Below are 24,572 nucleotides of genomic sequence, written 5' to 3'. Positions count from 1 at the left end.
GCGTTTGAATGCCTACTATACATGAGGACTGCTTTGGGCTGTGGGAATGGAGCAGTGATGAGCACAAAGTCTGCGCGGAGCTCGTCCTAGCCTCTTCTCGAAGTACCCATGGGGTGAAGGGAGAGGCCATCTTGACATTTCAGCCTCCTCTCCTGGGGGCGCCTCTTGGGGGCGGAGCCGGGAAGGCGACCCCGAGGAGGTGATATCCCACTGCCTGGGCCCTGGCGGACCCTTGTGAAGGAGGCGACCGCCCTCTGCCGGGCTTTAGCAGCAACACAGGGCGGATGCACCGCGGGATTCCAGGCGCATGTGCCGACCTGGCCCCGCCCTCCCGATCCCGCCCTAGCGCTGGCGGCGAGCGGGCGGGGCCAGGAAGCAGTAGGCCTCAGGGGTTGGGGGCGGGGCCAAGGCTGACTGGGCCCCTAGCCACCTCCTAGGCAGGATTATCTGCCCAGCCTTGGGTGTGCACCTTGGGTCTCAGCAGGTTTCTTCTAGCCCTCCTCCCCTCCCAGAAGGTTTCCTCTAGCCTTCCTCCCCATCCCTAGGCTTCTTCAAGGAAGTCTGTTGGGGTCCACTGGTTATTGATGCCCAACAATTTAAGAAAAAACACCTTAAGTATCTCAAAGGGTACCAGTCACTACTAACACCTTTACACTGTTTTTTCATAGGCGAGAAGACTTTTGTTATACACACACACAGGTGATAAAGGATAATCCTTCCCAGCAGGGGAAAGTCACAAGTACTGAGAAACCTTTGAACTGATCACCCTGGAGAACGCATTTGTCTGGTGATGAGGCGTCTCCTACCCCGGGAAGCATAAATGCTCCAGCCCCTCCCCAGCCATCAGAGCTGAGTGCTGGAAACAGGACTTGCCCCAGCTTCCCTAAATAAAGAGTTCTATTGCATGCTCTCTCATAGCTCAGTTGGTAAAGAATCTGCCTGCAATACAGGAGACCCTGGTTCAATTCCTGGGTTGGGAAGATCCCCTGAAAAGGGATAGGCTACCTACTCCAGGATTCTTAGGCTTCCCTGGTGGCTCAGCTGATCAAGAATCCGCCTGCAATGTGGTCGACCTGGGTTCGACCTGGGTTGGAAAGATCCTCTGGAGAAGGGAAAGGCTACCCACTCCAGTATTCTGGGCTAGAGAATTCCATGGACTATACAGTCCATGGGGTCACAAAGAGTCGGACAGGACTGAGCGACTTTCACTTTCACATTGCTAGCTAGGTCGCTTCAGTCGTGTTCCACTCTTTGAGATCCTATGGACTGTAGCCCACGAGGCTCCTCTGTCCATGGCATTCTCCAGGCAAGAATACTGGAGTGGGTTGCCATACCCTCCTCCAGGGGATCTTCCTGACCCAGGGATCCAAACCCACCTTTTACATCTCTTGCATTGGCGGTGGGTTCTTTACCACTAGTGCCAGGGGGGCAGGCCAAGAGTCCTATTAGTGACATTTTATACATTGCAAATTAGTAATAATACCATGGATACTACACAGTTAGAATCCATTTATGGAGGCAGTGCTTATAGCCTTTTTCTTTTTTTGAGTTCTGATTAAAGGGGAGTAACAAAGACAAATGGGGTCAGAGCAGTATTCTTTCATTAATATGTTAACTAGAACCTCAGTCTCAATGTTTTACAAACTATCTCCCTCTAAACCAGCCTCAAGAAATTCACAGTCTCGTGGTTAGGGGATGAAACAAACAAAAAACCAAAAAACCCCAAACAGGCATTGTGCTTCCCCACAGTGTTCACCTTGAGGTATTACGTATCAATACTAGTTTCACAAGTAAACCACTTACTCCTCAGAACCTCCTGCCTAGCCTGCCCTAGCTCTGCTCAGCCGCTTTGCCTGGCCCAGTGCCCAAAACAGAGCCAAGGACCGTTCACCCATCCAACGCTACCAATGTGGGAGAGCAGGGTAGTTGAAATTGTTACTCTATCTAAATATTCCTTTGGTCCTCATTCTTTTATCCACAGCTAATTGCACATGTAGGCTTCCCTGGTGGCTCATTGATAAGGAATCCACCTGCCAGTGCAGGAGATACAGGTTCGATCTCCAGTCTGGGAAGATCCCCTGGAGAAGGAAATGGCAACCCACTCCAGTATTCTTGCCTGGGAAATCCCACGGACAGAGGATCCTTGCGGGCTATAGTCCATAAGGTTGCAAAAGTTAAAAACGACTTAGCAACTAAACAACAAGCTGCACAAGTACCTTTCAGATCAGTTGGTTAAATCCAGTGGGTATTTACTGAACACCTACTATGTGCCTAGTTCTATAGGGGGGGATGGTCTCTAAAGGAAGTAGGAAATGTTCTTGTTCTCCAGGGAGAGAAGAAGGCTTAAACATATCACACAAATGTATTACCATCGAAACATCAGTTTGGTCATGGCATATATTCACTCATTAAAATTCAATAAATTCAAATACAGCTCACTATCCCCCCACTCCCACCACGCACACACACAACCAGTGCGAAAGCAGAGCTTTCCTATGAACCCTTTTGGAAGATGAAATGGTGTAAAGTGAAGAAGCACTTACCTAAGGGCACATGTTGCTAATGGATGCATTACAAAATCATAAGGCGCAGATACAGGTTCAGTTCAAAGCTATGGTGATTCGATGCTGAGAGGCTGAGTGTGGTTCCTGGAGAAGGAGCTTGGCAGGGTTGCCCAGGGTGTGTGCTGCCTCTAAAACGCTTGCTGCAAAACAAACACTGGATGCAGGTTTTGCTTTTATAGCATTTTTTTTTTCCGTAAAAGCAAACCACCTCTTCAGATTTCTTTTGCTTGTCGGAAGCAGGCACTAATGTAGGTCTTCTGTAAAGCTAAGTGGCATAAAGCAAACTTTGAAAAAGCAGAGGATACCTGTATGTGGTTGTGTAGGAAACTATATTACTTGTAGTCTGAAATTGTAACCATTGTATTTTGTCTACTTCACTGTGTACATTATGCTTTCAGATATAAGGATGGTTTATACAAAAGCATGTGTAATCTATTTTGTGAGCAAGTTAAGGGATTTTTAAGAGTAATTTTGACTATATTCTATTTTTGTCTTACATGTTGACTTTAGCGACTCTAACCCTCCACGGTGTGTGACTCCCATGTATGTGACGGAGCACCGTGCTGAGTATATTCAAGAATCACCATGCATGAGCGGTGATATGAATATTTATGTATAGACAGTGAACGCTGTAGTTTTTAGTAATAATCACTATCAACCATTTGCTAGACCTAATGCTAGGTGCTTTCCACATACTACTTTTTAAAATTCTCACAGCAACCCAAGAAGATAAGTATACTATAAGGCAAAAAAGTGGAAAGTTGAAGAAGTAACTTCCCCTTAGGTCAGACTGCAAAAAAAAAAAAAAAAAAAGAGGCTGAGATTTGGTCTTTGCATTACCACACCACGCAGGCCTTGGGTTTTGGAATGGCTTCATGAAGGAGGTGGGACTCGAGATGGACTTGGAGAAATGGGGAGGGTTGGGAAGGTGGGGAGGCTGGTGGAGAGGCTTTCAAAAGTAGAGGCTCTGAGGCTGATGAGGGCCTGAGGTCTTGTCTGAGAGGGTGAGAGCCTGGCGTGCTGGGGAGATGGCGAGAGTGAGAGAAAGGTGAGGGTGAAGTCCTGAGGAGGAGCCAGATTGTGGCTGTCCTTGGAGGCACTTGAGGCACCCGGCGTGGTCTGGCTAGCTGTGGGAGTGACCGCATGGCCCCCCAGAGCCGTAGGGCAGGTGTAAGGACCAGGCCCCGGAACAGCGCTGAGCGTTGGGCCACAGAGGGACCAGCTGTGGTTATGTGTGAAGCTGAGCGGGTTGCCAGGGCCCCAGCTTCCCTCTCTGAATGAAGAGGTCGTCCTTCTCATGAAGGGAAGTGAAACTGCTCCGAGAGGGTCCCCGTCAGTAACACCAAGCATTTCAGAGACAGAGTAGACAGGACCTAGTCATGAGCAGAACCTCAGAGTGGACGGGCCTGTGGTTACCAGAAGTCAGAACAAGACTGTGCAGATAAAGTGACCCTCAGTCACCCAGAAGCTTCCAGGACACTGCTGAGTAGGAGGGGCGCCCCGAAGGTTCTCACGCAGCCGCAATAGAGAACACCCAGTCTGTGTGCGAAAACCCAGGCTTCACTCCCAGCAGAGGCTGCGGGCTCGCTGACACCCCACTGGTTCTGCTGTGGCCTCTTCTGTCAGGTTTGGTTATCAGGTTTTACAGCCTTTGGCAGAAACAGCTTGTCAGAAGGAGGTGAGACTGCTGGAGACAGGCACGCTGACAGGCAGAGTGACAGCAGGGGTAGGGGACAAATGAACCGAACAAGCAGCAGATACACAGACACGAAGGGCGTCGGAAGCCACGGGGGCAGAGCGAGCCTTCACGGCTGCGCTGCTGAGATGGGCCTGGTGCCCTCGGAGAGTGGTTCAGGGCATCGATGAGGCAGAAGCCAGGCTGTAAGTCAGGAGCTCAGAGTTTAAGGTGTTTGAGATGAGTTCTGTGCCTCAGACAGTAAAGAATCTGCCTTCAATGCAGGAGACCCGGGTACCATCCCTGGAGAAGGGAAGATCCCCTGGAGAAGGGAATGACAACCCACTCCAGTATTCTTGCCTGGAGAATCCCATGGACAGAGGAGCCTGGTGGGCTACAGTCCATAGGGCCGCAAAGAGTTGGACACGACTGAGAGACTAACACTCTCCCTTTCAGAGTATTTTAACTTAAGAAATTTAGAGAGTCTATAAAAAGTCTGTTATTTTTATGATTGTAAGTAGTCACAGAATTGAGAAAACTACTTAAAATAGGAAATATTTTGTCCCTTAAAAGGGGTAGACTTCAGTTACCTGGAAATTTTGCTTGTGATGTCCCTTTTCTCCCCCTAATGATCACAGATAGATAATAATTGTTAAAACTTATTGAAAACGTATGGGCTTTGCAAGTCCCACTTCATTTAATCCCTGCAATAACCCTATGTGGTAGGCACTGGTTTTCTCCCCATTTTACAGGTGAAGAAATGGAAGCACAGAGTTAAGTTGTGTAGTTTACTGCATGGAGGAGCCAAGATTGAACCAGGCAGTCTGACTCTGGAGGTCTCACTGACTTAAGTACAATACACTGTGAATAATTCCTTTAAAGCAGTGATCCTCAGAATCATCTGGAGGGCTGGTAAAACCATAGATGCTGGGTCCCCTATCCAGAGTTTCTGATTCAGCAGGTCTGGGGTGCAACTCTAAAATTTACATTTCTAACACGTTCCTAGGTGATGTTGATCCTGCCGGGCTGGGGACCACATTTTGAAAACCAAAGCCATTTCACCAACTGAGGTTTCACCAATCTCATACTAACAGCGTCAGTGCAGCCTAATCCTCGCTTCGCAGATGACAGAAATTTAAGTCATCTGCCCATGGTCGCACAGCTAAATCATTCAGTCCTTCGTTTACTGACTGTCTCATTGATTTAACAAACAGGCACCTCTGCCCTAGGCCTTATGCTGACCCTCCAATCAAGCAACTCTCAGCTGTGGCTGCATGTAGGAATCACCTGGGGAGCTTTTAAAAATCCCAGTGTCCAGGCTGCCCTCCCAGACCAATCAAATCAGAAACTGGGAGGAAGTGGTGGGATCCAGGCATTGGTATCTTTAAAGTCCCACAGGGGTTTTCAGTGTGCTGCAGAGGTTGGCATCATTGTGTCAAGAAAGCCCTGGAGATGCAGAGACCTGTGACACAGTGCATGCCCCTGAGGGGCCAGATCATCTTCCCAGGAAAACACACCCGTCCCTGGGAAGTAGTTGTTCAGTCACTCAGTCTTGTCCGACTCTGCGACCCCATGGACTGTAGCCCGCCAGGCTCCTCTGTCCATGGCATTTCCCAGGCAAGAATACTGGAGTAAGTTGCCATTTCCTTCTCCAAGGGATCTTCCTGACCCAGGGACCAAACCAGGATCTCCTGCATTGGCAGGCGGGTTCTTTACCACTGAGCCACCTGGGAAGCCCCCTCCCTAGAAAGCAGTGCTTGAGTGCTAAGGCGCTTCAGTCATGTCCAGCTCTTTTTGACCCTACCAACTGTAGTCTGCCAGGTTCCTCCATCCATGGAATTCTCCAGCCAAGAATACTGGAATAGGTGGCCCTGCCTCCTCCAGGGGATCTTTCCGACCCAGGGATCGAACTCACGTCTCTGATGTCTCCTGTATTAGCAGGCGGGTTCTTTACCACTAGCACCACCTGGGGAACCCAGTCCTGATGGCTGGTACAGTGAGTGGCAGGTAGGAGGTGGAGCTAGGCTTTGGTCTTCTTGGGCAGCGCTTAGCAGCCTTTTCCCTGGGCTCACTGGAGCGGCCAGGATGACAGGCCTGGGGTCTCCAGAACCCCTGCTGGGCCCTGGTTAGGTGACAGTTCTGCTCAGCCTTCTTAGCACCCCCACCCTCACCCCACCGCTGCTCTTCCTAGAGAGGAAGAGGGAGGTGACAACTGTTTCCTTTATTTTGCAGAGCTGACAGTGTCTGAGACAGCTTCAGAAGAGCTGTCTCTTGGCTCCTTCCCACCTGCTCCCAGCCTCCATTTCGGTCTCATGGGTGTCCCCAGCCCTGGTCTGGGCACCCTGGGATACTAACTCCACAGGCTTCTCTTCATGCGGAGCACTGGCCTCTCGCTGCAGCGCTTGCTCATCAGCCAGACACCCACAATTTCCTCTGCTTGCAGGCCCACCCACCCCGCCCCACCAGCCCCACCCTCCTCAGTTGCTGGCAGTGTGGGAGAGAGGGACGTCTACACAGAGCGTGCAGTCAATTCCATGCATGTCCCCAGTGTATTTATAACAGGGAGGCGGCCACAGTGGGCCTCAGACTGATCGTGTGGGTCTCTGCTCCTGCAGGACTTTACAGGATGGCCGTACAGCTGCTGTTTGGGCACAGCGTGCAGCGGGTCCTGTGTGTGTCTGTTGCTGCTGTTGTATCGGAGGTGATGTTAGTGGTTGTCTTGGCCCCTGCCGCAGTCATTAGTTGGCTGGGGTGAGCCTATGATTGCGTGTTCTCAAGAACACTGTGCTGTGATCGAGTGTTCATGCGTGCTGGTGTGTGTGTGTGTGTGTGTGTGTGTACGTATGCTCATCTTGATCCTGGCCTGTGGGGCTGGGGGGCTGCAGGTCTCAAATTCCTCTGCTATTTTTAGGGGCCATATCAGCTCAGCTGTCGGGAGCCCGGGTGTGTGTCAGTCAGAAAGTCTCCCCCTCCCTGTCCCTTGCCCCTATCCCTCCAACACCTCCGGCCCCCCACCCCCACCCCACGTCCTTCCCCTCAGAGCCTCCTCCTCCTCCAGGCACGCTGTATCCCCCCTCTGCCTCCTAGCATACCTGGTTCCCGCAGTCCTCCCGGCCAGGCCACTCAATCTCTCACTCTCTCCGACTGGCTCTGGCCAGGGTTGGGCAGCTCTGGCCGGGAGGGGCCTGGGGAGAGGGAGGCGAACAGGGGCGGGGCCACTGCCAGTGCTATTTTGAGCCACTAACGGGAGCAGCATCGGAGAGGAGACTCCTTGCTCTGGGCTGCTCCGGGCCAGGCCATGCGGGTGAGTGTCCCTCTGACCCCCACCCCGGAAATGCCCCAGACTCCTCACGTTGTGTCCTCACTTAGGAAAGGAGGGGCCTTTTTGTCGTTTCCCTCGATGTGGCTGAAGTAGGTGGGGAGGGAGGGCTCAGGCTTCTCTCTTGGCCTCTTGGTGAGGAGGGAATCCTTCATCCCCACAGCCTCTGCCTCTCATGACTTCGGGAGTTTGGGGGGGGGGACACCATCCTCTAAACCTCAGGGTCCAGGGACAGTATCAGTCACCCCACCTGCTGGGACACGGCTTCCCCACAAACTGTGAGTGCCCCAGGCCTTCATTCCTGGGAATGGTATTACCTCCCAAAGCCCAGAACCCCAGCATCTCCCAGGCCTTTGGAAGTCCTGTCCCTGGTTTGCGTTGCCAGCAGAGCCCTCCACCTACCCCCCACCCCTCTTTCCTCCTGGTGGACAAGAGAGAGGGGCTTGAGAGGGCTGGTTTGGGGACTTGTCAGGGTTCCCCGCTCGGAGCCCCCGAAGGTGGGCTCAGCGTCGCCTCCTCCATTTCTGTGAATTGGACACTCATATGGGGCACAGAGGGCATCTCAGGGATGCCCTGACTCTCTACAGGTCTCTTTTTTAGCAGAGATTACTTCAGAAGAGTAAGTTCCTTAAAAAAGCAAGTGAGGAGAGACAGAGCTGCCTCCAGTGTGTTCTTCTCCCCCACGCCGCTCCTCCCAGCCACCAAGGATAAGGTTTTCAGTTGTGTCAGCAGTTGGCTGAGTCTCGGAGCTGGCCTGGCGGAGGTGGATCAGGAGCCTGAGATGTGCCTGAGAGCATTTGCGTCCCCCTGTGCCCAGAGCCTGCCCCGCCCCAGCCTCAAAACTGGCACCAGCGCCAAGGTGTGTGGGCGGGCTGGGGGGTGGGGCCTGAGAGACTTCACACCCTGGGAGTGGGTGCTTCCTGCTTAACACCCCACTCCACCCCTGCCCACCTTGGGCATCCAGGTCTCTGGCACCAGGTCACAGATTTGGGGCCATGCACGATGATGGCCAAGCAGTTGGCAAAGTGCCCTGCAGGCAGGCAGTGAGGATCCCCAGAGAAGGGGGGCCGGCCCCCCAGCAGGTCTGGCCGTTGGAAGAGGAAGCCTGGGCCTTCTGCAACTGCAGTGCTGACAGGAAGCCATCCCAGCGCACCTGCTTCCTCCAGGCTGGCCCGGCCGGCGGTGGCCTCTCACTTGGTGGCTTTCTGTTCCGCCCTGGGCCAGAGGAGGGCTCTCGCTGGAGGCTGGACCGAAGGCGCCGGACTGTCCCTGCCAAACTCTTCTCCCCTTTCTCCTCTGGCAGCCTGGCCTTGAGGGCATTCCTGGCAGAGCCCCCCCCCCCGCCCCCATTCCTCCCAGGCGGCTCAGTATAAAGCTTATTGCAGTCACGGGCAGGTAGAGGGGTAAGGCCATCTCTGGAAAACCCCTGCTTTCTACCCAAACTGTTGCTCTGGCAGGAGGTGTCATGGGAGGTCAGTGACGCAGGTGAACCAAGGAGGGGAGGGGGCAGGGCTACCTTCTGTCCCCTGACATGAGCCTCCGGGGTTCCTGCTGGAGGGCAGACCTGGGTGTGCGTCCCAGTCGGCCACTTGCTCCCATGAGACCTTTGTTGTTGTTCAGTCGCTAAGTCGTGTCTGACTCTGCGAACCCATGAGACCTTGGACAGGTCAGTTCTGAGCTTCCTTTTGCTCATCTGTAAAGTAGGAATCATGCTAGTATCTGCTTCAGAGGGATGTTGTGAGGATTAATTGAGATAATGCATGTCAAGGGTTTAACACAGTACCTGGCACTTAGTACATGCTCTTATTGAGCTAACTGTTCTTACTGGTATTTCTTCCTTACACCGCCGCCCTCCTCTCCCATCCTTAGATAAGTTGGTGCTAGGTTAGGACTAGCAGGGAGAGGGTCACCTGGGAGATACCCTCTGCATTCCAGTGGTCGAGGGGAGAGCTGCCAGGCTCCTTGGTCACAAATGGCGGATCTTCTCTTCCTTTAGGCGGTCATTCTTGGGGTGTCCACTGTCCTTGGGCGCTCACAGTGGGTGGATGTCTTGCATGGACATTTGGGCCTCAATGCATTTGCCCAGGCTGAGCACTCCATGCCTGGAGGGTGCCTCATGGGTGGAATGATTCTCCTAGGGGCGTTTGTGTACCCATTCCCTCCTACAAGGGACCCAGAGGATGATAAGTAAAGAGCAGATGGTCCTGCTCGTGATGCAGAGGGTGAGACCCAGCCTGCCCCACCCCCCAACCCAACCCCAGCCTTTGAAGCCTTCAGGGCAGAGGGTAGATGGGTCTCTCCATTCATTTCTTGGATTTCTCCTCCTTGAGAACAAATGTTTTTGGCTGTTATCTCCTCCGCTTTTTCTTTTTTATGGACTGTTTTGCCATCTTTATAATAGAAATAAATAGTAAGTAACAAATACATAACACAATAAATACCAAGTGTTTCTATTGCGTCTAATTTGCACAATTTACAAGATTGTTATGATCACTGTTTGCTTACTATTTAGGTTCTAGTGTTTTTGATTGATGTTATTTTAGGAGGAGTTTTCCATATGGCTACATTGTCCACATATTTGTTAGTTTAAATCGCAACATAACAATGGATTGTACTAATTTAGCACAGTTTACCTGACCCCCTCCCATTCTTAGGGAGTTAATTATTTCCAGTTTAGGGCTGTTATACATGGTGCATCTTTGCATAGGTTTGTATGTGTGTGTGTGTTGGGGGGGTGGTTTCTCCTAAGTCAGCTTATACTTTCTGGAAGATGGGATGGCTACTGTGGGCTCTGCAAAGAGCTACTAAGCAATTTCAGAGTGTCCTGCCCTCCGCTCATCCCCATGGTTTACTATCTACTTATTGTTGCTAAAGTTAGAGATTATACCTCCCTTGTTTTTCCCCACATCCCTGGGAATCGGGATGGACAAGCTTTATTCTTGATAATTTACAGCTGACAGAAGAGACCAGATGGGAATAAGAGGTTTGTACAGAGGACCCCCACTGCAGGACCGTCAGGCAGCAAACATCTATTAAGTGCCCACAGTATGATGAGTAAAAACAGAGTCCTGCCCATGAGGAAATCACAGTCTGGAGAGTGATCTAGGCAGCACAAGCAGCTCCCAAGATCCATCCTGGCTGTGAATCGCAGTGCTCCCACCTGCCAGCTGCGGGGCCCTCAGCGCGGGACTTGCCTTCTTCATTTCCTTACCCAGATAGTGGGTTGTTGTGAGGATTAGGTGAGGAGGGAGTGTGAAGCACCTACCACTGTGCTGAGCACCACAGTGAGGATTTGGTGAGCCTTGGTTTCTCTCCCGTTCCGGAAGAAAAGAGGACAGGAGTGCCAGAGAGGCAGGAGGTGGCCAGAGCCTTAGAGAGTGGTGGGCTTGTGGTCCCTTCGCAAGCCCAGAAACTCAGTTTGGGCACATTGAATGCTGGTAAGCTCCGCCCTTTCAATCTCTGCTTTGGCTGGACGCAGGCCTCCCGAAGCTCGATGCTGACACAGATCTTAACCAGAGTTGGCCACTAAGGATGACTCAGCCCCCCAACCCTGCCTGACACAGCAGAAAAGATGGGCCTCCAAGGGAGCCGCACAGGCTTGCAGCCGGAGCCACTGGGGTTGAAACCCCAGCTCCACCACTTACCAGCTCTATGACTTCATCTCTCAGTCTTCTTCCTCGTCAGTAAAACGGGAATAATAATGGTTCTCCTATCCTAAGGCTATAAGATTTATATACAAAAATACACATAAAACACCTTTACAGGGCCCTTCTCATTGTAGGTGCTCCATGTTCAGTAATGAATGTTGTTGGAAATGTCTGAACTCACCAGAGAGAGGACAGGTCACAGAAGAGAGGCTGTTGCTCCCAGGCACCCTCGCTCCACAGAACCATCAGGTCTCAGTTCTGCTAGAGTAGCAGAGAGAGATGCAGGTGACTGTAGCAGAGATGCTCCCACCATCTTTGGGACTGCATTCCTTACCTGTTCTCTGTGGGACAAAGACAGGTATTTCTTGATTCTAATTTTAGTTAAAATCTAGTGATAAGGAAGAGAGGAAAAGATCTGGGCACTTGAGCACAGAAGCCACAGAAAGAATTCCTCCAGGGAAAAGCCTACGTCTGTGGTCGGAAGGATGCTCCTGAGGAGCAGCTGACGTGGAGGCTGACGGGCTCCTCTCTGCACACACGGGAGAGCTGGAGCAAGGCATCAGAGGACGAGTCAGTGAATTAAACAAGCCAACTTACAGTCTAGAATATAACCTGACAGTAGAGTAGAAGCTTCCGTGGTGGCTCAGTGGTCAAGAATCTGCCTGCCTGTGCAGGAGATGAGGGTTCGAGCCCTGGAAGATCCCCTGGAGAGGGAAATGGCAACCCACTCCAGTATTCTTACCTGGAGAATCCCATGGACAGAGGAGCCTGGTGGGCTACAGCCCATGGGGTCGCATAGGAATTGGACACAGCTTAGCCACTAAACAGCAACAAATAGGATAGAAACATCAACAAAGCAAATTAAAAATAATTCACTGAAAACAAAATATTCTCTCTCTCTCTTTTTTTTTTTTTTTTGCTATGAATCCACAATAAGTAAGAATAAGAGTGATGGGCTTCCCTGGTGGCTCAGTGGTAAAGAATCTGCCTGCAGTGTAGGAGATGCAGGTTCAGCCCTGGGTTTGGAAGATCCCCCGGAGAAGGAAGTGGCAACCCACTCCAGTATTCTTGCCTGGGAAGTCCCATGGACAGAGGAGCCTGGAGGGCTACAGTCCATAGGGTTGAAAAGAGTCAAGCATGACTTAGTGACTCAACAACAACAAGAATAAGAATGAACCAGTTTAAATTCTGCTGACTTGAACAGATTCTAGAGATGACACCTCTCCCTGGGCTGAGGCAGATTCCACCTGTTGAGTTTCGAGAGGACCCACTCTGGTTTCTAACCCCTGGAAGAGGCAGCTGTGTTGTTCCCCAGGCCTCCTACCCTTGGAAGGTGCTGGTGAGTTGGAGATAAAAGGCAAAGCCACAGGAGTCCTAGTCCTTCCTTAATCTCCTCCTGGTTCCCAGGCCTGCAGGTGCACTGAATTAAGAGCTTGCATGAAAATCCCATAGACTGAGGATCCTGGCGGGTTATAATCCATGAGTTATCATTGCAAAGAGCTGGACACGACTGAGCGTGCATGCACGTGCCTGTCCGCACCCCAACTCCTAGTGCACCAGACCTAGAAAAGACTTTAGCCACTGTCTGGACCAGCCCATCCCCTGATTCCATGGAGAGGCCAGAGAGGTGAAGCGGCTTCTTCAAGGACACACAGCTGCCCAGGGCAGGAAGGTCGAGGTCCTGTACCTCACTTTGTCTTCTCTTTCCTCTAATCTTTTACTCCTTACTCCTTCTCTGACCTTTGGAGCTTTGTAACCCTTCCCCCTCCACTCCATTCTTCCTTTTCCCTGTGGCCCACAGTCTTTGTCCCAGCAGGTCCTGGTCTTTAGGAAGACTCCGAGCCCCTGAGAGAACCTGCCCCCGTTTCTTCTCTGACCCAGGGTGTGGGCTGCTTTCGGCACCATGGCCTTTTCATCAAGGTTTGCCTTCTGGGAGCAAAAGGAAAGTTACACTTCAAAATCTTTGTGCTTTTTCCCTCTGTGCTTGGCATGGCGTGTGCAGGCAGGAGACTGGCTGGTGGGAGAGGGAGCTTTGGGACCTGGCGATGGACTGGGGCATGTGTATTGGGGGGTTGGGTAGAAGGACCGGGGGCACTGTGAACTCCCTCTTCTTGCCTGGATGGGCTCTTCTGCTGGGTCATGCTCCTCCCCGAGCTCCACCTCTGGTAAGCTGAGCTGCCTTTTGTCCCACGGGTGCCCCTCCAAGTTAACCCCTCATGCCCTCTGCACCCTGCGGCTGCTCTGACTCACCCCCGGGCACTTGAGCTGCTGTGAAGGGACCACTGGGAATGGCTTTGGCTCTGAGGCCTCAGAACTGGGTCTCCCCAAGTCTGGGGTCTGTGATGGGGAGGGCGAGAAGGAGCCAGGAGTGGAGAGCCAGGCCAGTTGACTGCCTGGGGCCAGAGGGTGATTCTGGCTGCAGACCTGCGCGTGCCTTTGTGCTGTGCACAGTCCCCAGCTGAGCAATGACCTCCAGCAGACAGAACCCTCTGGTGGGGGAGGGGCGATGAGTCAGCCTCAGGCTAAATCCAGACCTGAGCTCAGAGCTGGATCTGGTGTCACAGCCATCTCAGGGGGCTGCCATGCCTCACCACTTGGGAAAGACCCTTGGGGCCCTAAGCTTGAGCCACCCAGAAGGAGGACAGACTTGGAGCTGGCGAAGGACACTGAGTGGACTTGGAGTCTGGGCCATCGCTGGGCCCGAGCTAACAGCACTGCGTGCCGTAATGAGTGTGTCTGGGTGGTGTGTGAACACTCGCTGACCCTCTAACCTGTGTGCCCGGGAACTAATGCACGGTGTGATGGGGGATGGGTGGCGTGGGCCTTTGCGGGGGCGTCAGATGCAGACCTAGACTCCCCTTCCTTTCCTCTCCACCAGCCCCTGTCTGCCTGTTCTCTGCTCCAGTCCCAAATTTCTAAAGTCGTGGAGTCCCCTCTGATGAATAATGGCCTTTTCCCCTCTGTCCATGGCAGTGTGAACTCACTTTGAAGCTTGAGCCCACTGAAAATAGCTCTATGGGCTATTAGCTTTAAAACTGCAGCAGCCATCACGCTGGTCAGTGCCCCCAGGCATTGCTAATTAGAGCTCAAAATCAGCCATGGACCCTGGCTACACAAGGAGAGTCCCCGTGGGTGGATAATTAAAATGATTCTGGATGCGTTTCTAAGGATCTTCTCTTTTAGGAATCAAGGACTGCTTCCCATGCTCCTGTCTCTGGTGAAGACCTGTCTTTTTCCTCTAGTCCTAAGTGACTGGGGGAAAAAGAGAAATGAAAGCCACTGGGACTGCCTGAGCTTTTGAAGGGAGGGATGCTAGTGAGCAGGAGAGGAGAAGCCTCACCCAGACCAGAGGCCTGGCCCTCTGGGTCTGTTCTGAGCCAGGCTCTGAGCTGAAAGAACCATCAGAGCAGCCATAGTGTCTGTTCTTTTCCCAGACACGTTACGGTCACTGCCGTCTGCCCCTGACTCTGCTCCTCCTCTCTAACTCAGGCCAGCCAGCTTCCAGGCCAGGCACAGACCCCAGAGCCCAGGCATTTTTCCTCCTTTCCCCTCCTCCACCGCTCCCAACCTTGGGGTTGCCTCCCTCAGCTGCATGGTTGGCAGAGTTCTGTGGGTCTGATGTTGGGAAGATATCTGGTCTCCTAAATTCCTGCCTCTGCCCAGCTTCCTGTCTCCAGCCAGAGCTCAGCTGGCTGGTGGGGAAGGCATGCAGACTCTGTGCTGGGGAAATCGTACCGACCTGGAGGCCAGCCTGATTGGGCCGCCTATTCACTCCACACTGAGCTCTGCAGGCCCCATACACAGGGGTCCTTCCCCCGCCTCAGTCCCAGGGTCAGGGGGCTCTTGTTCAGACCACCTCCTGTTTGAGCTGGGAATGGCTCTTGTAGTTCAGCCTGAGTTGAACTCGCTGGATGCTTCCTATAAGCAAGGCCATGATGTCACTCTCATGGGTGGACCTCTGTAGGCAGCCCACATGGGCCACATGGCTGGTCACTGAGGGCAAAGGATCCGTGGCTCTAACCCCCCGCAGAGATGCTTCATCCTTGAAGTTGTCCCTGGACAATCTTGGCCCCAGGGTAGGATAACTATTGCCCAGGTCCAGAGCCCCAGGACTCCTAAGCACTCAGGAGCTCTGCCTCTAGGAGGGAGCAACAGCTTGGATATTTACTTCCTGTGCTTTCACTGCCGGGTCTCCCCACTCTGACCTCTGACTTGCCTGTGACTTCTTCTGTCTGCTCCCTCAGGTTAAAGAGGAGGACAAAGCTCTCCCGAAGCCTGGCCCTCCTGCCAAAGAGGAAGGGGCTGTAAGTGGTTCTCCCAGACCCGTGTGTGTGTGTGTAAGAGAGAGGAAGTGAGTGAGTGAGTGAGTTGTGTGTCCAGGCGGGTTGTGTCTGGGAGGCAGTTCCATGGAGCTGGCAGGCCTGCTAGCATGCCCCTTCTCGTGTCGGGTGGCTAGAGGGACGGCCACTAAAGTGATGGGAAGAACAGCAAATGTGATGCCAGCCTGGGGTGTGTGAAGGAGATGACAGTGCCAGGCATTTGGGGGACCTCTCCCTAACTCCCCTCTCCTTCATTCCTTCCTATTGTCCTGGTTTCCCGAACTCTGGGGCCGGAGAGGCATGGGTGGGATCTCTCTTAGGTGGGCGAGCGTCACATGAGAGCTCAGCTGTTGAGACTCCGCATCCTGCTCTGATGGCACAAGACAAGGTGCGGAGGGACCTCACTGCAGCTGCTGCCGTCTCTTCCCAAGACCCCGTCAGCTGCTCAGTGCGGGCAACCCGGAGGCAGGTGCCAGCCACCCGGTGCCGTAACCCTACCAGTCATTCTGCCTTGGGACAGAGGCAGATAAAGGGACAGTGACCCTGAATAAAGCTGGACACTTTTAAGGCAAGAGGGGAGAGAGTTGTACAGCAGCCAGGTCCAGAGACGTGCAGTTAGGCGAAGGCTGCTGTTGGCCTAGCGGGCAGGAGGGCCCAGGGCTCTGGGACTGCTGGGTCATGGAACAGATCCAAACTTTGTTACCCCAGAAGGTGCCTGCCCTCCCCCCGCCCCCCTTCCTTGGGTGGAGATTTGATTAGCCAGGAGTTAACGGCTTCTACCTGATCTGTAAACAGTCCTGCAAGGCCAGGGTGATTTCAAAGGGATATGTTTGAGATCTGTGAGGGAGGGGCCTTAGAGCATGCCAGCTCTGGAGGGAGAATTAGATGTAAAGAGCTTAAAAGACTGCCTGGCACATAATAAGCTCCGTGTGATGTTAGCAGTTACTAGCATCATCACTGTGATCATCAACTTCAGTTAGAGGGTGTGAGAGGAAAGCCAGAAGGGAGTGGAGCTTGGGATGTGAGACCCAGCAGTAGGGGTCACATCAGCTCTGTAGGGCCCTATATGCCACTGAACACTCAACCCAAGAGCTTGAGGAGGAGGCCCCTTTACAGCCTCCCTTCCCCTTCTCCACCCCTGCAGCAAGGCCACCCCTGCCGCTGAGGCTTGGGGTGAGGTCACTTGGCTCAGCTCTGCTCAGGACATGGGTCTCAGTCCACACACAGCAGCCAGAGGTCTGTCCACGTCTCTGAGCACCTTCTTGTATATCAGCAGAGTATCTGCCAGCCCCTCTCAGAGCCTGGTACCCAGGAACAGCCTAGAACCAAGGTTTGGGAGAACAAGGACTCAAGCACATCTCATGAATGGCAGGGGCTTACCTGACCAGCAAGGGGCCCCCAGATTGACCTGGCTACCCCAGGCAGGGTGGCCGTCTTTGCAGGAGGCTGCCCTGCCATACTAGCCAACCTGGTCTGCCCTGCCCAGTGGCAACCCCTGGGGACCACAAACTGTCCCCACCAGGCAGAATGTCACAGCGTCTCCGGGGGACTCCTGGGCGCCCAGAAGTGGGCTGAGCCAGGGCCCCAGCTCTGAGCAGAGCGGAGCTGTGGTTGCTTGAGTGCTTAACCCTTTGAGTGCCGCAGCTGCCCCCTCTTCCTCCTGTTATTCCACACGCACACTCTGTGCGTCAGGAGGTCTCCAGCCCTTGAGAGGTTTGCACAAGGAAAACGGCAGGGAGAGTGGCGGAAAGCAGGCTGGGGTGGAAGCTTCCTGGGCCAGCACTGGTTTTCTGCAGCCCTGGAGAGCTCGGGTGAGGAGTGGATGGTGGCCACAGACTAGAGGAGTCAGGAGGAAAAAGGCTTGGCATGTCTGAGGGCTGAGAATTCCTTCCTGGCTGTGGTTTTCACTGGGATGGGCAGGCTCCGGCGCTGACTGCTGAGAAAGCCAGGTCATAGGAGGACCACAGAGGCAGGAAGGCCCAGAGGTAGGCACAAGATTTAATGGTAGGAATGGGTGTTTGGCCTCACTGTGCTGCCTATCTGCTGTGTTTGGTCTGTGAGGGAGTGGGCTTCCCTGGATCCGAGCTTGATTGCTGTCCTGATGTAAGCCCGTATTGCTGGGGTGCCTCCTGGGCCTTTGGAAATCCTGTGCCGGCTTCTCAAAACTCAGCCTGGAGATGGACAGCAGGTGCTGTCTGTGCTCTGTGGGAGAGAGAAGCCAAACTCTTCGATGCAATTGTTCTATCTGGAGGATACAACGGGGGCTTCCTGGGGCGGCCTCTTGGAGCTTGTGTTGTCTGTTGAATGAATGGAAGGTCTCCGTGACCAGGCGTGAGGGCACGCCTCTGGGTAGGGTGGGCAGGGACACAGGGCCTGCTGCTAATGTCTTCCTGTATTTGTGTGACTGTAGCCAGAGGGCAGCTCAAAGGGCAGCAGTGGCCCATCTAAGAGTCCTCAGCCTTCCACCAGCCCTGTGCCCTCCGAGCCTCCCCAGAGAGCCAAGAGCCCCACGTCCACCCCAGCCATGAACGGCCCGGCGGCTACCTCAGCAGATGGCCCCAGCGAGGAGGCCCAGGGCTTGTCCCGGAAGAGGGTGGCGAACGCAGTGAGGAAGGTGGTGAGCAAGGTGCTGCCTGGTGAGGAGCCTGGGAGCACCAAGGAGCCTCCAGGCAGAGGGGTCCGATCCCCTGAGCACCCGGCTCGAGGCAAAAAAGGAGAAAAGGCAGCCCCTGGCCCCAAGCCGCCACCCCCACCTGCCCCTCCTCCTCCGCCTAAGCCCGAAGCGAAGAAGGAGGCGCCCAAGGACGAGCTCTCTGTGGGCCTGCGGAGCCTGATGTCCCGGGGCCGGGGCAAGGACCACAAGCCGCGGGGCAGGCAGTCTCCTGGGAAGGCGGAGAAGCCCTCCTCCAGCCAGGAGCCAGGCTCCTCAGGGAAACCAGGCTCCCCGGCCCCGCCGGAAGAGCTGGCGGACCCAGGCTCTGCTGGCCTGAACCTCAAGTCGAACCTCACTGGATTGCAGCCGAACAAGTCAGCAGTCCCTGATGCGCAGCAGGAGGTACCCTAGTGTGTCACTAACCGCCCGGTCCCCTCACTGTCCTCGATGGAGGGCTGGCAGTCGGCTTCCCCAGGCTCTTTTGCACAAGCCCCGCATGACTGCAAAGAAGCTGGGCCCGGGCCACGTGCCGATGGCAGGGCTGCATGGCTTTCCTTTATCGAACGCCAGAACCCAGGGGCCCTGTTGACTGCATGGAGCTGCTCTTTTCTCACTCTTGCGTGGGAGGCGGGGCCTGGCCCTGAGCCCCACACCGTGTCAGCAGGAGGCGCCACATCCCAAGCTGCCCGTCAGAGTCTTAGCAGATACTGCGAGGGTAGAAAGAATTTCTGAGGTCAGGTGGCCTGTACTCACACCTTGCCGCCAGCCCCTCACTCCTGCGGGCCCTCAGCATCTTGGAGCCTTCCGCTGTCGCACGGGGTTCATGTCGGTCTACCATCTCTCCTCTGAAGCCCTTGGGGCCACAAGTATTTTGGAAATGAGTGATTTTTGTATTTGGGAGTGTCTAACAATGTACATAATGAGCAGCAACCCGTGACCAAGCGCATTCTTTCCATGAGAAAACGATGACCCAGCTCAGTGGTAAAGGACCCACCTGCCAGGGCAGGAGAGGCAGGTTTGATCCCTTAGTCGGGAAGAGCCCCTGGAGAAGGAAATGGCAACCCACTCCAATATGCTAGCCTGGGAAATCCCACGGACAGAGGAGCCTGGCAGGCCACAGTCCACAGGGGTCGCAGAGAGTCGGCCACGACTGAGCACGCAGTGGTGCTGATAACAGTGCTGTTGATGCCATCCCTGCCGTCACGGTTTCCTCAGGCCTGGGCAGCTGTCCCCTGCTGTCCTCTCTGGCAGCAGGACTCTTGAGGAACGCTAGGCCTGAGTGGCAAAGGAGCACAGTGGGCCCCCCTTTGGATCTGGGGTTCCCATCTGTCCACAGTGTCCTCTGGGTGGGACAGGAAGCTGAGAGGCACAGTGGAGGGCTGAGGACGATCCATCCAGTCCCTTTCCCTGGAAGGTGATGCCTGCTTGGCTGGTCTTTGGGTTGGGGAGCATTTCTCTTCAAGCTTTGCCATTTTGTGAACCTTCTGGGGCCTCATGGGGTTGCACAGGGGAGTGGGGTACGTGCCAAGTTTCACTACTGCTTCTCTGTGCTCCTTCTGGCTGGAAGGGGACAGTTGGGGACGTGGGGGCAGGGTACTTCCTAAAGGCCTGTCCTGTCCCCCAGGCCATAGAGGCCTACCTCTCTGACTGCTACTTGCTAGGATTCCTAAGGTCCCAGACCCGCCTTGCTCCCCATTCCATTCTTCCTGGGCTTTGAAGAACTGAGAGGGGAGCAGCCGCAGCGCCCCCATCCCACCTGGCCCACTCTGCCTCAGGGAAGTGACAACCTGGCACACAGGAGTTGGCAGGGGCATTTTGGCTGGATGGGCTGGTCGTGAGTTGAACCGCTAGCCCCTAAGGAGACCCTCCAAGGAGCCAGGGAGGGTCATATGCCTGGTCCTGGGCCGGCTGCCCTCCCTCTGGCTCTCTGGCCCCCTGCCTCTCTCTGGGGTGGAGTTCAGCCATGTGTTTCCTGGGCCTGGGGTGGGGGCCAGAGGATGCATGGGAGAACGGGCCATCTAGGAGCTGAAAGGGTTAAGGTGGTGGAGAGAGTTAACCCTAGAGCTCCCAGGCACCTTTTTTTATTCTCATGGGTGTGTGCTAAGTTGCTTTAGTAATGTCCAACTCTTTGTGACCCCAGGGACTGTAGCCCACCAGGCTCCTCTGTCCATGGGATTCTCCAGGCCAGAATACTGGAGTGGGTTGCCACACCCTCCTCCAGGGGATCTTCCCAACCCAGGCATCAAACCTCTGTCTCCTACGACTCCTGCATTGCAGGCAGATTCTTCACCTTTGAGACAGCAATGAAGCCCTTTTATTCTCATTTGATAGCTTAAAAGCTTAAAGTGGTGCTTTGCTTGCCTCACTGACCTTATTCCACTTACCCATGGGGGTCCCAGTGGCTTCCTGAGCTAGAAGCTTGGTGTGCTGTGCCCCTAACCTTCCCCGGGGCCAGGACTAATGGTGGTTTGACCTTTAGGCTGGAGCTGCCCCCGAGGTCTGGCTGAGCCCCGCAGAGGAGGCCCACCGGCGGCTCGAGAGGATCTTCACAGCTCCAGTAATGCTGCCTCTCACCTGTGGTTCCGAGTCTCTGGTCTCTTTGCGGGGGCTGCCAGCCAGACTGTGTGTGTCCAACCATGGAAGGGGGTCCCCCTGGTGGCCTGGAGGCCCGCACGTGGGCTTCCCATGTGAAGAAATGAGAGAAGGGCAGGGCGGGGGGTCTGAGCACAGTGAGGTCTGTTCCTCCAGGGAACCCATGGGAGGGGCCCCTCTTGGCTGGAGATCCGTCCCGCTCCTCTGGCCCCAGTCTCTTGCCCCAGAGAGCCTGTCTCGGTGCCAGGACCTAGTGGGTGTGAGGCAGGAAGCAGTCACTCTCCTTTTTCGATCAAGCCCTGATTCTCCAGACCCAAGTGGGGCTCTGAACTCCTTGCCCATTTCTCACAGGCAAGGTCCAAGGCCGGGCGGCCTCCCCTTCGTTTCTAGAAAGGCCCTGGAGTAACCAGACTGAGATGGGGAGGTGGAGGCTGGCCGCAGGCTCTGGACACAGTCTGAGGTCCTTGGGGAGCTGGCAGGTGCACCTGGATAGGTGCAGCCTCTGCGTGCCGTGGGGCGGGAGTGTGGCGGGGGTGCCGTGGGGCGGGAATGCCGTGGGGCGGGAGTGCGGCGGGGGTGCCGTGGGACTTTGAAGAAGGGATCCTAGACATGGGGCTGCTGGTGGTCTTGTTTGATGAGCTACGCAGAGGTGACAGCTCTGAAAGACCGCCCTTGGCGTGGGGAGTGGCACCCTCGGGTGGGTGTTTGGAGGCCAGGGACAGCCCATGCTGGCGTCTGGTGGCTACAGGGGAGCTAGGCTGGGCAGTTCCCGGGAGATCGGGCCACAGGCTCCCAGGGGCCTCAGGCCCTGCGGTGGTGAGGTGGCCTGGCCTAACAACACAGAAGAGGAGGCTGTTGCAGTGTAGACTAGATGGCCAGCCCAGGAGAGACTGTGGCCAGAGGCAGGGAGGCTGCCACCTGCCACAGGGAACGACTTATCAGAGCATCTGCACTAAGGAGTCTGATGGTGACAAGTGTTTCTTCGCCACCCAGGGCCTCTCCTTACCTGGTCTGGCCTCTCCTTACCTGGGTGCAATGCGCCTGCCCCGGCCAGCCCCCTCACCTCCTGGGGATGCGTCCCTCTTCCCCCCTACTTGGCCCGGGGTGCTTGCTGAAGGGGACACGTGGACAGCCTGCTTGTCTTCACCCCTCTTCTCTCTCTCTCTTTCTCCTTTGCCTGCCACTGGTAGCTGGACCCTGGGGCCGCCTCTCCTGCCCACAGCCAGGTAGGGCACTCCTGCCCCCCTCAGGAGCCCTCCGGTGACCACCCGCCACCCCCGGCCTGTACCTGGGCTGGCGTCTGTGCTCGGGCCTCGTGCTGGAGTGTAAGGCCTCTTTCCCCTTCTGGCTCCCAGCTGGTATCTGGGGGGACCCCCCGGGGGAGGCGATGCCGGGAGCTGGACATGGGGCCGGCGCTCTGTGTCCAGCCCCAGAGGAGCGTCTAGGCCTCTGTGGCGCGAGGTTCTCAGCCACTGAAGCCCGAGGGCCTGGCCAGAGTGTCGGTTCCTAGCTGTTTCAGTCCCCGCGGCCTCTGGGTGTGTGTCTTCGCTCAGTCGTGTCTGACTCTGTGTGACCCTGTGGATTGTAGCCCTCCAAGCTCCTCTGTCCATGGGATTCTCCAGGCAAGAATACTGGAGTGGGTTGCCATGCCCTCCTCCGGGGCATCTTCCCGACCCAGGGATCAAACCCGAGTCTCCTGTGGCTCCAGCTCTAGGTGGAGAAAGCTTTCCTGAATCTCTACCCGGCGCCCCCCACCACCTCCGCCCCCCTGGCCTCCGCCCCCACCCCCCACCGCCGGCCTCTGGAGCCTGAAAAAGCACCTCCTCTGTCTCCCCCTGCTGGCCAGTGTGGGAACCTCTCTTCGGGTTAGCTTTAAAGGAGTTAGTTGAGTTAGTTAGAGCCCATTATCCTTTGATGTCATTAGTCACCAAACATCTGACTCCTACAACGTGCCCATTCAAGACAAAGGTTTCCCCTATCTCATGATTTCTCTTTAAGTAATTTTGTTTTATAAAGCCAATTTTTTTCAAATATAAATCTCTAGCCTTTTTTAAAGATGTCTTATTTAAACGGTGGCAGCCCCATGAAGGTGATCCTCCTGTTTGAGGGGTAATTTCACCCGTCCACAATGCGCAGAGTCTAGAGACCACTGTGTTAGCCATCCTTCTGACTCTAGAGCCCGGGAGGGATGAAGCGAGGGAGAGGGAGTGATCTGAAGCTGGAATCCACCCTGGGAGTAGGACACAGATCTTTTTCTTTCAGCTCCAAGAAATGTAATAGAGAACATACTTATTGTTATTATTTGTTCTTGTCCTTTCTGATCCCTCACCTAGAGGATCAGTGTTACAGAGCAGTGTCTATACGTTGGCCCCAGGCCTTGTGAGGATGGGGGACTCTAAGGGACTAATAATACCTCTGAGCTGGGGACCCCCAGAGAGCTGGGAGTTAGGGCTAGTTTGAGGACTGCTCATGCCCTGGGGGGGGGCGGGTGACCATCTCCCCACGAGGCCACTGGATGAATCCTGCTGCCCTTTCACCCACAAGACAAAAGGACCGTGATGGGCCGTGAGGGCTGAGCCCCTCTCCCATTTGCCCAGCTCCCCCAGGCACCATTTCTGCCCAGCTCAAGTCATCTTAGGGGGTGCCAGGTTTGGCAGCCCCACATCATGACAGTGCCCGTGAATGCTTCTTTCTGACTGGTGACCACCTGGGCCTCCAGGGGCTCCCCACCCCTTTATACCCATGTCCATGCCCATTCGTGTGGAATGCATGTTTCTTCCTGCATTTGACAGAGCAGTGCTGCCCCGCCCCCGCCTCATGTCCCCGGCCACACCGCTTCATGCCCTTGTATGGCCTCAGCATGTCCATATGGTTCTGGGCCCCTTCCAGGGAGGTGTGGAGGGGGCACAGTAGGCTGGCATGTGCATCTGAACACAGCCCCTGCCAGGAGAGCATCCTCTGGAGGGAAGGCCAGGGACGAGGCTAGGACTCCAGACCTTCCCATCAGTTTGCACTGAGTCCCCGGGGGGACATTCTCAGATTTGAGGACATGCCTTTTCCCCGCTTGGTGAAGAAGGGACTGTCAGGTGGATGATGGAGAAGCTGGGCCTGTGAGGTCACAGCAGCTGCAGCCCAGGGTGAGGGCTGGGGCCGCAGAATACGGACAGTCCAGGCTTCGCAGGGAGGGGACAGGAGGGCGGCTGGTGATGTGCTCTCCTGGGATCCGCTGTCTCCTGGGCACATCCACCATGTGTCCCTGTCTTTCTTCTCTGACATCTCTGATGTCTCTCGTCCCTCTAGCCCAGTGGCTCATCCGGAAGCCCCTCCTGTCACGCATCTCCCCTCCCGCTGTCCCTGCATGCTTTCCAGAACAGGCTCCGACTCTCTGTCCTTCCTCTCCCTCCGGCAGGTGAAGACAGAAGAGCAGATCGCAGCCGAGGAAGCCTGGTATGAAACAGAGAAGGTGTGGCTTGTCCATAAGGATGGCTTCTCGCTGGGTGAGTCTGGGGAGGCCCAGGGGGCAGGTGCCTGGGCCCCTCTGGTTTCAGGACTAGGCGGCTGGTGGGCCTCTGGGTCTGGCCAGGGCTGGGTGGTGCATGGGGAGAAGGCGGGGCCGTGAAAGCCCCAGAGAGGACTGCCGTGGCTTCCCAGGCCCATGTCTGTCTGTCTGTCTGTCTGTCTCTGCTCTGCAGCCACTCAGCTCAAATCCAAGGAGCTCAGCCTGCCCGAGGGGAAGGTTCGCGTGAAGCTCGACCACGATGGGGCCGTCCTGGACGTGGATGAGGATGACGTGGAGAAGGTTT

At 55.1% G+C, this 24,572-nt stretch overlaps 1 protein-coding gene across 1 annotated transcript in view; it reads left to right on the top strand.

Annotated features, from left to right (window-relative positions):
* The window catches only part of MYO18A (myosin XVIIIA), a 101,033-nt gene that overhangs the window by 30,830 nt on the left and 45,631 nt on the right, over positions 1–24,572 (top strand). The window contains exons 3-5 of the mRNA XM_068977972.1: positions 21,960–21,995; positions 24,179–24,266; positions 24,462–24,568. Of these exons, the coding sequence (XP_068834073.1) occupies positions 21,960–21,995; positions 24,179–24,266; positions 24,462–24,568 (231 nt within the window). The remainder of the gene's footprint in view (positions 1–21,959; positions 21,996–24,178; positions 24,267–24,461; positions 24,569–24,572) is intronic.

This window comes from Capricornis sumatraensis, chromosome 8 (assembly GCF_032405125.1).
Source record: "Capricornis sumatraensis isolate serow.1 chromosome 8, serow.2, whole genome shotgun sequence".
Classification (NCBI taxonomy): Eukaryota; Metazoa; Chordata; class Mammalia; order Artiodactyla; family Bovidae; genus Capricornis; species Capricornis sumatraensis.
The sequence above is the reverse complement of the archived record's forward strand: the minus strand, read 5'-3'. Positions and strand labels throughout refer to the sequence as shown.